We start from the raw sequence: 15,825 nt of genomic DNA, 5'->3' as shown, positions 1-15,825 counted from the left end.
GGCGCGGCAGTTTGGGTCACAGCTCAAGACTATCTGGGGGAAAGCTCAAAAGCAGAACCAAACCTTTACAGGTTTTACCTGGAAAACCTAAGTGGTTTGGATGGGGTGTGAGTTTTACCTATGTGGTTGCTAATTTAGTTTTTATGAAAAGCAAAACGAATTAGTGTTTATAAAGTAGTTAATATAGTCCCAAGGCAATAATGAACACTATGTACTTTCTTAAAAAGTGATCTTAGATAAAACATTATAAATTATAGAAATGAGTTATCACTTACTTTCACTTATTTCTGATTTTAAAACAGTGAAATTTAAAAAACCATCATTCTGAGGATAAAAAATTCCTATTATGTAATAAATGGTTGATTTTAAAATATTTTGATTTTAAAATTTGTTCTACTTCAGTTTCTACAGTTTATCTATTGAGATTCATAGATAATTATATGTTAACATGTTTATATTTTAACACAACTATAGACTTTGAGCCATGAATCATTTCTGTACATGTTTTAATATCATACTCCAACTTTGTTTTAGGTAGCCAAACTATATCCAGGGGAACCCATTTAGTTCAGAAATAATATTTCTAACTTCAGAAAATAAGCTTCCATTTTAAATCTGGAATTTGAATTTAAATGAAAATCCTAATTTGGAATTCAGTTCCATTCTTTAGCTAAAGAAATTGCAGAAAACAAAAATTGTACCAGATTGCCAGTAATTTGGATTAAAGAGGGAGAGATGGAATTTTTTTTTAAAGTCCTCAGATACAGAAGACATTTCAGTGAAGTTAAATGAGAGAGAGCTCAGCTTTTAATTTAGTCAAGACCATGATTTTATATAGAAGCTTTGCTGAAATAGCTGGGCTTGACTGTAATGTTTTAGGTCTTATAGAAAGCTGGATAAAATTATATTATTCATATACTGTTTCACTTAGTTACACTGGTTCAACTGTATTTTAAAAGTGAGAGACTTCATATCACCAAGTATTTGTTGAATGCATCTCATGTGCATATGGTATCAGAAAAATAAAATAAAGATAGCTCTGATGTTTGAGGGCAGTAGCTTTGATGTTTGAGGGCAGATTAGGAACTGTGCTGCCTGAAGAATTAATTTCATAGGTCTGTGCTATGTAGAAAATTGATATAGCCTAATATGTCTTCTAAAAAGCTAAGTTTTAAAAACATGATAACATACTATTTAAATGATTAGCTTAAATGAAAAATCATATTTTACATTAGTAAAAGTTGTATTTACTTAATTCAATAATGAAATTAATTTGGAGCTGCTGGCATGGTGCCTTCACAGGTTTCTGTGACTCATTTGCTAAGGAAGTGTGATTCAAGGCACCAGAATCATTTTTTTCTCATCTGCTAAAGCTCATGTTTTGGCTATGGGCATGTTTCATGGCAGATTTAAAACAAATTTAAAACAAATATAATCTGATAGTATCGGGGAACTGGGGGGATGTCTAGCCTTACATAGATAAGACTATTCAACTTATAATCAAAATATAAGTCTCTAAGTTCATTGACTTTATAACTATCAGGTTTACAACATTTGGTATATTGGGTTTTGTTTTGTTTTATTTTGTTTTTTTTTTTTTTGTATTTTTAGAGTTTAACTCTTGCACTGCTCATTATGACCTCTAGACAACTAATTGAACTTAGAAGCAAGATTTCTGTTGTTTTATAGTTAATTTAATAGTTTAACTAAATTAGGACTAAATGGTATTGGAATTTAGGTTTAAAATTAAGCACATCCACAAATCATTTCTTAATTTTTTTTCTCCTAGAGAAGAAATGATAACTCTGTGATCTCTGTGTCTTATTTGGTGCTCATTACATTTATAGCTTAATTTATTACCCCCATTCTGTCCTCCCTCAGAAACAAAATATATTCTTATAGTTTAAATGGGTTTATTGGCAGCATATGATTATATGATGTATTCTGGACTTTTTTGCTTGCAAAATAATTTACAAATCCATTTTCTGAGCTATTACTTTGAAATTAAGTTGTGAACTGTTTCTCCTTGTTCCCAGGAGGAATGTGAATTTTGATTTATCAGGTAACCCTGTAGGCAATGTGTACCTATTTTGACTTGTGAGGTATGTCCCATTATAATGTCCTGCTTTTTTGACTTTCCATTAAATGTTTAGAAAAATATGTTTTTCAGGAAAAATTAAGTAATTTAATCAGCCCATATCAGCTATAAAAAGTAGGAACATATATAAAAGACCTAGGTTTTCTTATCTCTCTTTAAACTTTTCTTCATAACTTTCTAACTCAAGGTGATATGTGGTCTTAACACAATAGGTTGCATCCAACTTTCTGTCATTAGAAGAACTGAATAAAAATTATTCCAAAATTGTTCCCAGAAAGAAATTCGAGCCTGGGATTGCCTTGAACTAAGAAACAAAAACAAAATGATTACTTTAAAAATAAATGATACAGAGTGGTGGTCTTTTATTCTTTGACTGTTTTTCAAAGTATGTATGCTTTGATTACATGCAATTATGTTGGGCTCTTTTACTTGTAGCCAGCCATAGCTAACTGACAGCCTAATTTGCTATATAGTAGCAGTGCTTGGAAATTTTGTGCCTTGTGGGGAGGGGAGGTAGATTTTTTTTTTTTTTTTTTTTTAAACCATTTCCAGAGCTCTTGCTTCCTCACCTAGCCCCAGGATCTGTCTTTGTGACCCCAGGAACTGGCAATTGGTATCCAGGCTCCCTGATGCCCACCAGGGGGCAGCACCGGACCCTCCCTTTCCCTGAGGCCTGTGCGCAGCCGGGCTGCTCCTAACCTCAGTGATTCCCTCCCTCCTTCCTCCTATACAGCATTTACTTATTATTGGCATTTCCTTACATTTTTTAAGGCTTAGTAGGTCTCCAATAAAGCATAGCTGTTCAGACACAGTGCTATAAGGGATGTTACTTCTTAGTGTTGACTGTTCCGTGTACCAGAATCTTTTCTTCACTGATGATTTAATCTATAATTTCAAACACCTTGTGTTTATTGTAACTTGGAATCTTAAGAGGGAAGCAAACACCTAGCAATTATTGAGCACTATGTTATGTCAAGCTTGAAAGTAGGTACTCTTTATACGCTACTGCACAATCTGGAGAGGCGAATGGACCTTTAGCAAAATAGAGTTACAAGACAATAGGATAATGTAATATAATAGCAGAATTTTTAATACCTCTAGTTTTCTGTAGAGTAGCCAGAGGCTCTGAGGAGTTAAATCATAGGAAAACAAGTTAAATCATAGTATTCCCTTCAAATAGAATTCCAAATTCCATGCTGTATCAATTATGTTATACAGCTTTGCCATAAAAACAATGAAAAGATTTGTGGAGAATGACCAAAGCCACAGTGTTGTGTGCCCGAAATTGATTTCAGTGCTGTGACTTCTGCAACATAGGGATGGGAGAATTTATGGTTGATGTACTTAAAACTTGAATGGGGAGATGAGGTTAAGTGCCGAGAGATCTTGAGTGATCCCACGAAAGCCCTCATATATACATATTTACATATACACAGTATATAATCTTATTACATTCACCAAAACATGGGAATAAATGCAGCATATGTAATTTTTAAAAACTGATTGATAATTTTAGTTTTCCTAAAATAATAATGGATCCTCTTGTAATTAATTTTTACTTACTCCCTCTTACCTGCTAAAAAATATACAGGATCTCTGTGCTTTTCAATTTCCATAAGACACGTAAGACTTTGTTTTGTTACAGAAAAGAGGCAAATAAAGAATTTATGTTGCTTGCGTTTGTGGTTTTTACAATATGGAATTGTCATTTCAGATTGTCAGCTTCCTTTTCTGGTTATAATATGCATAGCAACCCAGATGGCTAATATATATAAACAACCTGATGCTTATTTAAATTGCTTAGGATAGCTCAGGAGGCTGCTAAGACCTGGGACCATCTGTTTATTGCTCTGTTACTTCTAGGCTTAAGTGTGTGCTTTTAACTTCTTCACATGTCTCAGCCTCTACCTTCCTTATATATACACTGAAGAGTCTTAGACTGAATTTAACCCATCATACCTCTTGAGGCACTGTTCTAAAACCTAATCCCAGCCTGCCTTTTTCATCATTCCTTTTTATTCCTATTTTATTTGAGTTTTTCCTGTTATTACTATCCTCAGTAGTCACTTTGCAGAAGAATAACTAGGAATATGGGCTTTGTAGTCAGGTTGGAATCTTAATTGGCTATGTATGTAGCTGTTTGACCTGGGAAAGTTCTTTCACCTTGATTTCCTCATCTGTGAAATGAAATATAATACCTACCTCATAGATTTGTTAGAATGATTAACCAAGATAAAATATATGTACCATTTGCTACATCATAAGTACTGGGTACTATTATTAACATTGTTTTAGAAAGAAAATTTTCATAATGACCAAAAGATATTCAAAAGTAAATTTAGAATATCATATACTAGAATTTCATACAACAGTCTTTTGGAGGGAATATCTGTTTCTCTTTAAGAATCTGATTATTTATGTGGAAGCACACACCACAACAAAATGTATGTAGGAATTACTGAGTGATTGCAGTAGGGTTCATTTATACTCCCTTTTCACTGGATGCATGGCAAAACTTTGGACCATGAATAGCTGGAGAGAAGTTTCTCTTGGCACCTGTATGGGTTCCCTTCTGATGTCCCTAGTTACATATTAGACTGTAAGCTGCTCTGGAACCTCACATTCACATCTATAATGGTTCCACATACAAGCTCCTTAGAGAGACCAGAAACTGACACTTCCCATATTAACCCCTATGAGGACATGGCCTGTAATCCTCACAACCCTGTGGATTAGGTCATTATTTCTACCTAATTTTATGTGAATTACTATTTCCAAATCAGAAATCATCAGAGTTTTTAAAATAAGAGTGTTCTTACACAGTTAAGGAAAAGAAAAATATGATTAATCTGGACAGTCTTGGAAATTCAGGGTACATGGTTACTATAGTAATTATGGTATCATAATATGGTATATAATAGAGATATGTATTTTCTGGAGGATTAATGTGGTATGTTGACCTATAAATCTGCCAATGAGATTCAAATATTCCTTTTAAGTGTGTGTGTGTGTGTGTGTGTGTGTGTGTGTATACAGCTTCTGTATGAAAAAATAGGTTAAACAAGGATGCCCTGTTTTGATGGTTCCCCAAAGAACCATATAGCGACATACAAATCATTTGTATATGAACTAACTCAGTAGGAAGTCACTCTGTGTAGTTGCTTGACCCGAACATCTTTTTTTTTCTGAAATCTTTAAAAGAAGTTTTAGCACAAGGCTGTGGAAGTAAAAACTTAAGTCTCTTTAATAATAAATACTTCAGTTAGCAAAGAATTAGGATGTCAAATGGTATCATTTGGTCAGGGCATATCCTTATAAAACTGAATCATAGTCCTCTGTTAACATATTTTTCTGTTATCTTCCATGATTTTTAAAATATGTCTTATATACAGTACTTTAAAATACTTTAATTCCACTTACTGTATAGTAATTGTTTCCAAATTAAGGAAATGTTACATATAAAGTTACAAAACTAACATAAAATGGTAACTTTTATTCACATAAGAAGGTGATTCTTTACTCTTTTATATCAATGCTATTTAATTACAAAAGTAACACTGTTTCATAAAAACTCTAACAGTACATATAAGGTATAAAGTAGAGTCCTTTCTACCTCTTTGCAACTCCTGGCCTCAGAGGGTGACTGCCAGTTTTAGTTCAAGTGTGACCTTTCAGACATTTTTCTGTGCCCATGCAAACACACAGGTGTATCTTGTAAAGAGTGATTGTAAAATTCTTGAGGAATTAGGAGCAGTGTTATTTGGGGGAAAAAAAAAAAGTTTGATGATGGTAGTCATTATGTTAAAAGGAGTCATTTTCACAAACACTGGCAGATCATTTTGTTGTAGCCTCAGCTTTCCACTATTTTATAACAGGTGTAAAGTGTAAAGTCAAGGGCATTTAGTGAAATGTTTTACCTTTGATTTTCTGTACTTTACAGTTTGACCATGGGTAGTTTATGAAGAGTACATATTCAGGGAAGATGGAAAAACAGCCTGTGTCAACTAAACTAATAAAACAGAGCTAATCCCATATCAACAATTTAAATCCTTTTAAAATTATTTGTTGCAAACAAGAAACAATCCACCAATCTATCTTTTTTTTTTAAAAAAAAAGCTTATTAGTGGAATTTCTTAGGTAATTCTTGTAGTGTTCTCAAGTTGTTAATGAAGATTTCCTGTAGCTAAGAAAAACCAACACTATAAATCATAGGGGTTATGGGGGCAGTGGTTATGGGTTGTTATCCAACTGTAAATGGCTAGTTGGATCTCTTCGATGCTAATTTGTCCTGTTCTCAGGCCCTTGCTGCCCTGTTATGTTTGTCACTTGAAGAAATATGCACAGAGCATAGGTAGTAAACATGAGGTATCAGGATTCCTGCATTTAAAAATTTCTGCTTGAATGAAAATTTTAGAATATAACAATAGCCAAACTATGGAAAGTATCCATTGACTGATGAATGGATAAAGAAGATGTGGTATATACATATAATGGAATATTACTTACCCATAAAGGGAATGACTTCTTGCCATTTATAACAATATGGATGGATCTAGAGAGTATTATATTAAGTGAAGTAAGTCAGAGAAAGGTACCATATGATTTTAATCGTATGTAGAAATTAAAAAACAAAACAAATGACCAAAGAGAGAGAGAGAGAGATGGATGCAAATCAAGAAACAGACTCTTAACTTTAGAGAACACAGAGGGAGGGAGGGTAGGGGGGATGGATGAAATTGGTGATGGGGACTAAGAAGGGTACTTGTTTGGATGAGCACCTGGTGATACCTGGAAGTGTTGAATCACTATATTGTACACCTAAAATGAATTTTAAACTGTATGTTAACTGGAATTTAAGTAAAATCTTAAGGAGTGCCTGGGTGACTCAGTTGGTAAAGCATCTGCCTTTGGCATAGGTCATGATTCAGGGTTCTGGGATCAAGCCCCCCAATTGGCCTCCTTGCCCCATGGGAAGCCTGCTTCTCCCTCTCCCTCTGCCTGCCCTCCCCCTACTTGTGCTTACTCTCACTCTGTCATATAAATAAAATCTTTAAAAATAATTAAATAAGTAAAAAAAAGCATTGTGTTAAGCAAATTAAAATAAAATACAGTTAAGTAAAATACATAAGGAAAGGTGGACCTCTGACTTTTTCTAAAGGAAGGTAATATAGAAATAGGGGCATAAAAACCGTCAGTTTTTTCTTTGGGGGGGGTTTAAGTATAGTTGACACAACATTATAGGGTACAATTTAGTGATTTGACAAGTTTATACATCATGCTACTTCACAGGTGTAGCTACCATCTGTCCCATTACATCACTATTACAGTATCATTACCTGTATTCTTGTACTCTGCTTTTTATTCCTATGACTTAACTATTCTATAATTGGAGACCTGCATTTCTCTCTCCCTGTCACCCATTTTGCCCAACTCCCCACCCACCTCCCCTCTGGCAACCATCAGCAGAAACCTAAGATTTTATTTGAGGTAATAGCTGTGAAAAGTAATGTTAATATCATTTTCATAGGAATAGTTTAATCACATATCTCTCTTTAGATTTTTTTTTTTAACTCTCTAAAAATTTTATTTTCAGGTTTGAATTGGTCACCTGAATAACTTTTTTCTTCTAAGGATAATTTCCTATAGAATTCTTCAAGGATGGTTGGTAGTTTACATTTTTGATTCAGAGCTCTAGCCTCATGGAGTTCATTGTTTCTCAGGAGAGACAAATATCTGGGCAATTACAGCGGATCTTGCCAAGTGCAGTACCGTAAGAGCTCAGGGCAGAAACCCCTCTTATCAGTAGTGCCACCAGGGAAGGATTCCCAGGAGTGGTGACTCCTAACATGATATCTGAGAGATGTGCACACATCAGTCAGGCAAAGAGCGATGGGCTTTGGGCAGTGAATTGGCCATGGACCTATCAGCATCTACAAAAGCTTGGCCATGAGAGAATGCAGAGCACAGTTAAGTAACTGGTAGAGAAGTTCAGCCTGACTGTAGAGTAATTAGAAATATTTATTAAGAAAGTAATGCATGTCCATTGTATATAAGATTTGAAAAATACAGGACACAAGAGAAAACATATACCACCACTAATTTTAAGCTGCAGAGTTTCCTATAAACATTTTGTTATGATTTTGTCATGCATAACATTTGTATTTGTAGGACAACGTCTTTGGTATAGTCCCAGTTAGGCTTAAACAAGAGATACGTATGGAGGCATAGATGCAGACGCATGTACAAAAACATTTTAAGTAAAATTGGGATCATGTCAAACATGCTGTGTGTTACTTTATTTTTTAACTTTTTTTTTACATTATAATATACTTAATTATTTTAATGCCCTTAGAAAGAATTACATTTTGAGTGGAAATGTTTCATCTCTGTGAATAAAAAGAAACATTCTTGAAGTTAACTATATGTATTCTTCTCTGTAGGAAGAATGCTTCCTGAATCTAGAGGCTCCTATATCAAGAGTATGTGGGTATGACACACCGTTCCCTCACATTTTTGAGCCATTCTACATCCCAGACAAATGGAAGTGCTATGATGCCCTTCGAAAAATGATCAACTATTGACCGTATTGGTAAGTCTGCTCTGCATTTTTGAGAAAGCTAGCATATGCCACTCACATGAATGTGCTGTTAACCAAGAGCCATTGTCATCAGTGTGTTGGCAATTTCTGAAACAAAATGTGGATTTAAGAAAAAAAATTCAAATTTACAGTGATAAATTTATTTACATTTAATAGAAACGCATCAGGTATATGTTTATCTGATATCTATAAGACAGATGTATGTATATATTGAGTAATCAGTGAAGATGAAGATGCTCTGTACCATGGTTTGATTGTAAATACACCTTACTCCACTCTTCCAACTTTATCCTCATTTCTCTATATTTTTATCAGCTATCTAAACTGTTCACGAATAGGGTTAATTTCTGTTATTTAAAAATGGTTTTGGGACACATGGGTGGCTCAGCGGTTGAGCAACTACCTTCAGCTCAGGACATGATACCAGGGTCTGGAGATCAAGTCCCTGCAAAGAGCCTGCTTCTCCCTCTGCCTATGTCTCTCTCTCTGTCTCTCATGAATAAATAGAATCTTTAAAAAAATAAAGGTTCTTTGAGCACTAATAGTTTAGACTCCAATGAATTTAAACTATATGAAATTTGCCTTTGTATTTAAAAAAAAAAAAAAAGGTTTGTTAAGCAGGAAACCTATTTATTGCGGATAGGGAGGTTTTTACTTAAAAGAAAAATCCAGCGCCACTACCATTTCCAGAATCCTTTTTGGAAATTGAATGTTTTTAAATTGTGAATAATGAATGATATTTGTTTATGATGATTTTCTATGCCATGCTTATCTGCCTCTTCAGCAGTGTTATTCTAGCAAAAATGAATATCATTAAAGACTGTTTAGTTTTCAGAATTTTAATATAGAAGTTGCTAGCATTGACATGCTGTTTCATTTTATCTTGGCATTTTTGAAATGCATAGATAGGATTGAATTTTACATTTAATATTTTAATATTAACATGTCATATTTACATTTTAATATTTAGATTGTCTAAAAATAGCAACAATAATACATTTTGAAGAACTGCCATCTTTTTTAAAAAAAAAGATTTTATTTATCTATTCATGAGAGACACAGAGAGGCAGAGACATAGGCAGAGTGAGAAGCAGGCTCCCTATGGGGAGCCTGATGCAGGACTTGATCCCAGGACCCCGGGATCACGACCTGGGCCAAAGGCATATGCTCAACCACTGAGCCACGCAGGTGCCCCAAGAACTACCATCTTTCAAAGAAAAGGGGAAGAATAGGTTCTGTGTAATAACATAGGCCTATACTTTTTAAAGATAAGAAATACTATAATTCTTGAATTCTATGTATGAGGAGTAGTAAACCTACCTCATCTCATATCTTTAAATTGTATAGGTAGAGAAAATAATATCCCCATCTGCCACTATGATCCCCACATTTTTGCAGTTCTATTTTGAGAATGTTGCAGATGTAAGTTCGGGCCATTAGTCCACATGTCCTTGGCGTTCTCTCAGACATACAGAGGTAGATACTGTATATCTGGCATCCTCTTAATATCTATAAAAGCAACTGGCTTCTACAGTAGGTCACACTTATGACTAGTTAGAGAAATACCATATTTGTTGTCCATCTTGGCTCCTTCTATGGACTGTGCATAATGGATAGCCAAGGTAATAATAACGCGTGGCTATAGTATTTAGGTGCTGGTTTAAATTTGGGTCTATATTTCTTTTTAAACCTAAAAAATACTTAAGCCTATCATGAAAACATGATAGAAGAATAGTTTTTCTATGTGTCAAGCTAAATATGGCATTAAGGAGAATAGTCATGCATCTGAGAAATCTATATTTAATTCGTGGTGGCCAGAATGTCTATAATTGTTATTGATTTCTTTTACAGAAAAACTGGAAGATTGTGACTAGATACGGAAATATTTTTCTGAAAAAAAAATTTTTTTTTATTTCCTCAGACTTCTCTCTTCTTGAAAATAGAGTTTTTATGAACTGAACCACCTTGGATATTGGCTGAAAATTTTAAATTAATTATTGTATTAACACATATGAATTGATGATTTCCATTAAGAGTGTCTCAGATTAACTTTTTAAAATGTTTCACTTGGTAGTCCTATAAATTCCATTTAATTACATCTGTAAATATTGGGTGTGGGATAGTATTCAATAAAGCAAAATCAGATTGGCCTCAGGTTGTGTGTCCTTTTTTTTTTTTTTTTCATTAGCTAAAAGAATTTTCATCAAAGTAATAGATTAACTTGTTGATTAAATCTGAATAAAATTAAAATGTTTAGAAATGCTGATTTTCAGCTTCAATATGTTTGGTATAGTTCTTTATGGTTAAGATAGTTGGATGTTGGTGAAACTTCTGCGATATTTTTCCTCATTCTTCCCTCTTGTCTCAACAAAATGCACTGATGGACATACTCACTTTTTCTCCAAAGCATGGTGGGTCAGGATCATCCTTGCTGCTGCCTCTCTTCCTAATTTTCAGAGATGGACAGCATGAGCCTGTCTTTTGTTATAAAATGGCCAAGCTTTTGCTACAATTTTTTTTGTTTCATTTTGTTTTGTTTTTGCTATGATATTGCAAAGCAAGTATCTTTTCCCACTTATTTGTAAATAAAAAAAGCAGAACATGAGCAGCATTAAAAGGCTCTGGCAAGAGGACGCTTCTGTATTGGGGACATTGCCAGGACCCCTCATTTCTTAATCTGCCTCTTCTGCCCCTCATCTTGTTTTGAAACAGCCTGTATATATCCTACAGAATCCCCTTCCCAGAACACCTCCTCTCTGGGGGCCTGGCTCTCACAGGTGATGCTAGTAGATCTGCCACCCCTTCCATAGATTCCAGAAAAGTTCTTACCAGTTCCAGCAGAAAGATCCACCTTCCTGAAAAACCAAAGAAACAGGGCCATGGAGTGTTTTCCTTTCTCTATAAAGACAAAATAGCTATATTCTTATGATTACAAATGTTTATTTTACTTTAAAACTACAATTTAAAAAGCTGCATTTTATTTACTTTTATCAGCTATTTGGAGGATACAGAAATCTCCAGTATCATTTGTAGATTTCCAGAAATTTGGAGGTAAAGTGAATGCCTTTGTCACAGATTCTATGTAGCAATGGGCTGAAGTAAAGAACCAGAGCACTTGTCAGGGTAAAAATGAAGCCCTGTCCTTGGTTTAAAAATTAGAAACACCTGTATATCCTAGAATGGGAAAAGATGTATTTGTCAGCATCAAGTTTGGGTAACATTTAGGGAGTCCGATTGGCTTATGATACAGGAGATTCTGAGTTTAAAATGGATGGCCTTTAGCTTTTCTTCGCTGTCCATGAGAGTCATAAGGCATCCTTGCAGGGAAGGGAATTCTTGCCTCATGTGGTCAGTCTAGCAGAGTGGGAAACATACAGTAGTCAACCCCATCGTGGCCTATTCTGGGTCCTACTCAAAGATATTCGTTTTAGCAGAACTTACTTTTTTAGTTGGTACTATTTATGATTTTAGTTAAAGTTCCTTGTTTCAGTTAATTGCCAAATGTATCTTTTTAATATAATCTTTTCTATATGTCTGGCCTTGTAAGAATTTTCCCTTAGTGATTTCAATTTTAGTATCTGTTACTCTGTTTTGAAATAGCAGGCATGAGGACAACCGTGGGGATACTCTGTGCTTGAAGTAGCTGAGTTGGAAGGCATCTCCCCCTTCTAGTTAGCCCTGCAGTCCCCACCAGTAAGCACCCCTTCCCCTTCCGAAAGAAATGACTTACAGTTAATATAAAACTTAGTCTGTGGCACAGGATGTACCTGTACACCTAAATGGCTATCTTAAGTACATTCTCTTTACATGAAGCAAACGTTCCATATAGTGAAAATAAGAGCATTGAAATGAGGAGACACCCAGGTGGTGTTAAGTGAATTTGGAGAAGTTCCAAATCCCCAGGACTCCCAGCTCAGCATAGGAAGGGTGTTCCCTGGGACAATATAGATTTTAAAAAGCAAAGGTAATCTTCTACACTTCAAATTTCCAATTCCTTTAGGAAAACAAACATGATCTAACATCCATGTTCTATACAACTGGTAGGTATCCTCCAAGTTATGTGAACAGACCTGTATACGCACTAAAAAAAAGAAAGGCGGCACGGGAGATCGAGAAAATGACCTCAATTCAATCCCTTAGGTTTAAGTCACATAAAACAGAAACTCTAAGGAAGAATCCTGAGTAGACATCCCTAGAGGTTCCACATTTGGTTTAGTGAAATCCCTTTCCCATCAGATGCTCACCAGTGATGGACATGTGTGGTTTCCAGCAGCCTGGCATCCCTACCCCCACCTTCTAGTAACAGTGCTGATGTTTGAGAACATTCGTTGAGAACTCCCTCCTCACTGCATGTGGCTCTGGAGGGGCTGCCAACTCCAGTGCTGTTCAGCACTAGCCACAGAGATGGCCCTGACCCAGCCTGGTCAGATGCCTCAGAAAGGAAGTTGGGTTACCCATGCAGAAACAAAACTTGGCCTCTGCCTTGTTGATGACACTAATTTCTAAAAGATTCTCAAACTTTTACCTTTTCCAAGTATACCTGAGGATATACTTGATAGATGTTAACCAGCTAGGTGCAATGTTGACTTTAGCAGAAACACTTGGCTGAAGGGTGAGAAGCATGACCCCAAAGCCACCCTGTCAGAATTTCCAGAGACACGTGAGGTTTAGAGACTCAGACACACACCCCCAGGCCATCTAGTTTGGAAAGAAATAGAAAATATTCATACATGGGCAAAGATTTAAAAACCCTGATACCTGATATCTCCCTGAACATCATGATTAAAGATATTTGCCAGGAAAATGAGAAGTAAAATAAGTCAAGAATGAGGAAATCCTAGCTGGAAAGGACTGGAAGTACAAATGGAAACAAGTTAAATAAAAAGATATATATCTAAAATAATTGTTTTAACTACACTTTTTATGTGAAACAAATGTTTCATATTGTAAAAATAAGAAAATGGTGCTAATAATAAATATGACTTAAATTGACAAAGATTAGAGTAGTAGATTTGCCAAGAGGAATTCAAAAGTGCCAAATTCTTCATTTTCAGTAAAGAGAAGTATAACTTCATTATCCCGCTATTAATCTTGAAAGCTTTTATTTATTTATTTATTTATTTTTTTTTTATTTATTTATTTTTTTTATTGGTGTTCAATTTACTAACATACAGAATAACACCCAGTGCCCGTCACCCATTCACTCCCACCCCCCGCCCTCCTCCCCTTCTACCACCCCTAGTTCGTTTCCCAGAGTTAGCAGTCTTTACGTTCTGTCTCCCTTTCTGATATTTCCCACCCATTTCTTCTCCCTTCCCTTATTTTCCCTTTCACTATTATTTATATTCCCCAAATGAATGAGAACATATAATGTTTGTCCTTCTCCGACTGACTTACTTCACTCAGCATAATACCCTCCAGTTCCATCCACGTTGAAGCAAATGGTGGGTATTTGTCATTTCTAATAGCTGAGTAATATTCCATTGTATACATAAACCACATCTTCTTTATCCATTCATCTTTCGATGGACACCGAGGCTCCTTCCACAGTTTGGCTATAGTGGCCATTGCTGCTAGAAACATCGGGGTGCAGGTGTCCCGGCGTTTCATTGCATTTGTATCTTTGGGGTAAATCCCCAACAGTGCAATTGCTGGGTCGTAGGGCAGGTCTATTTTTAACTGTTTGAGGAACCTCCACACAGTTTTCCAGAGTGGCTGCACCAGTTCACATTCCCACCAACAGTGTAAGAGGGTTCCCTTTTCTCCGCATCCTCTCCAACATTTGTTGTTTCCTGCCTTGTTAATTTTCCCCATTCTCACTGGTGTGAGGTAGTATCTCATTGTAGTTTTGATTTGTATTTCCCTGATGGCAAGTGATGCAGAGCATTTTCTCATATGCATGTTGGCCATGTCTATGTCTTCCTCTGTGAGATTTCTGTTCATGTCTTTTGCCCATTTCATGATTGGATTGTTTGTTTCTTTGGTGTTGAGTTTAATAAGTTCTTTATAGATCTTGGAAACTAGCCCTTTATCTGATATGTCATTTGCAAATATCTTCTCCCATTCTGTAGGTTGTCTTTGAGTTTTGTTGACTGTATCCTTTGCTGTGCAAAAACTTCTTAACATTGGTTTCTAAATGCTTTGAAAATAAAATTAATCATAAAGAGGATGGAAAGTGGCATATGTATCTTTCATATTATTGTATTGATATGAAATACTTATTAATTCATTGTACAGTTAGTGGACACTTGAAACAGACCAGGCACTAGGCTAGATCCTAAGATGCAAAGGTAACTAAGAAACATCCCCTGCAAAGAAAATGGGAAAAAACGTTTGAAGATGAAGGAAAGAAAAATAGGAAAAAACAAGGCCAAACAAAACAATTATGACAATAAATATAATAGGGTAAGTTCCCTAGTTTAAAAGAAAGAACTTAGAATGGGTTGAGAAAATCCCGTTACAAGTTTTTTTACTAGGAAGGGTCTTGGAAATCAGTTGACCTAGAGAGGTTAAAATTTGCAAATGAACAAATCAAATTAGGCAAAAATAAATATGAAAACAACAAATGTGGCAAAATTCATGTCTGGCCAAAGGCAAGGGAAAAAATATGCAGTCAATAGTAACAAAAAGCATACATTACAGGGAAGATATAACAGTTAAATTCTTTGTTCTAAGTGCATAGTATTAAAATGTAAGCAAAGCATGTCAACATGGGGATATGGATAGAAGAGTCATAGAAGACAACTTTGTCACCCCACTGTCAATTTTATAGATGAAGTAGATAAGAATAAGTAATAGGGTTGAGTCGACAAATATACTTTAAACTTTGCCCCCATAAACAGAGACTATATCACCTTTCACCTTTTAAAGCATAGACAGCAGTTAAAAGAATCGAGCATATACTGAGGTATGCAGAAAAATGACAGTAAATTCCCCAAAGAAAAGAGTATTAAAAGGCTCCATGTTATTTGACCACATCCAAAATTAACAACAAATATTCCCAGCTATGTAGAATAAAAACATATCCAACTGTGGAACCAAGGAGGAGATATAAAACAACTACAAAATATTTAGAACTTAAGATCAAAGATGTGCTTCAGCCAAGATTTTACTCAGAGGTAAATTCACA

General features: G+C 35.2%; 1 protein-coding gene across 5 annotated transcripts in view; it reads left to right on the top strand.

Moving 5' to 3' along the window:
- The window catches only part of BCKDHB (branched chain keto acid dehydrogenase E1 subunit beta), a 214,994-nt gene extending 204,144 nt beyond the window's left edge, over positions 1-10,850 (top strand). For 3 of the 5 annotated variants that reach the window (XR_012033925.1, XM_072832252.1, XM_072832254.1), the window contains 2 exons: positions 8,539-8,687; positions 10,548-10,850. Coding sequence is in view for 3 of the 5 variants with exons in the window: in XM_072832252.1 (XP_072688353.1) it covers positions 8,539-8,679 (141 nt within the window). In the remaining 2 variants the exon portion in view is untranslated. The remainder of the gene's footprint in view (positions 1-8,538; positions 8,688-10,547) is intronic. The other 2 variants (XR_012033926.1, XM_072832253.1) reach the window with 1 other exon arrangement.
- Positions 10,851-15,825: the final 4,975 nt, after the last annotated feature.

Source organism: Canis lupus, chromosome 7, assembly GCF_048164855.1.
Source record: "Canis lupus baileyi chromosome 7, mCanLup2.hap1, whole genome shotgun sequence".
In the NCBI taxonomy this organism is placed as follows: Eukaryota; Metazoa; Chordata; class Mammalia; order Carnivora; family Canidae; genus Canis; species Canis lupus.
This window is presented reverse-complemented; position numbering and strand designations above follow the sequence as displayed.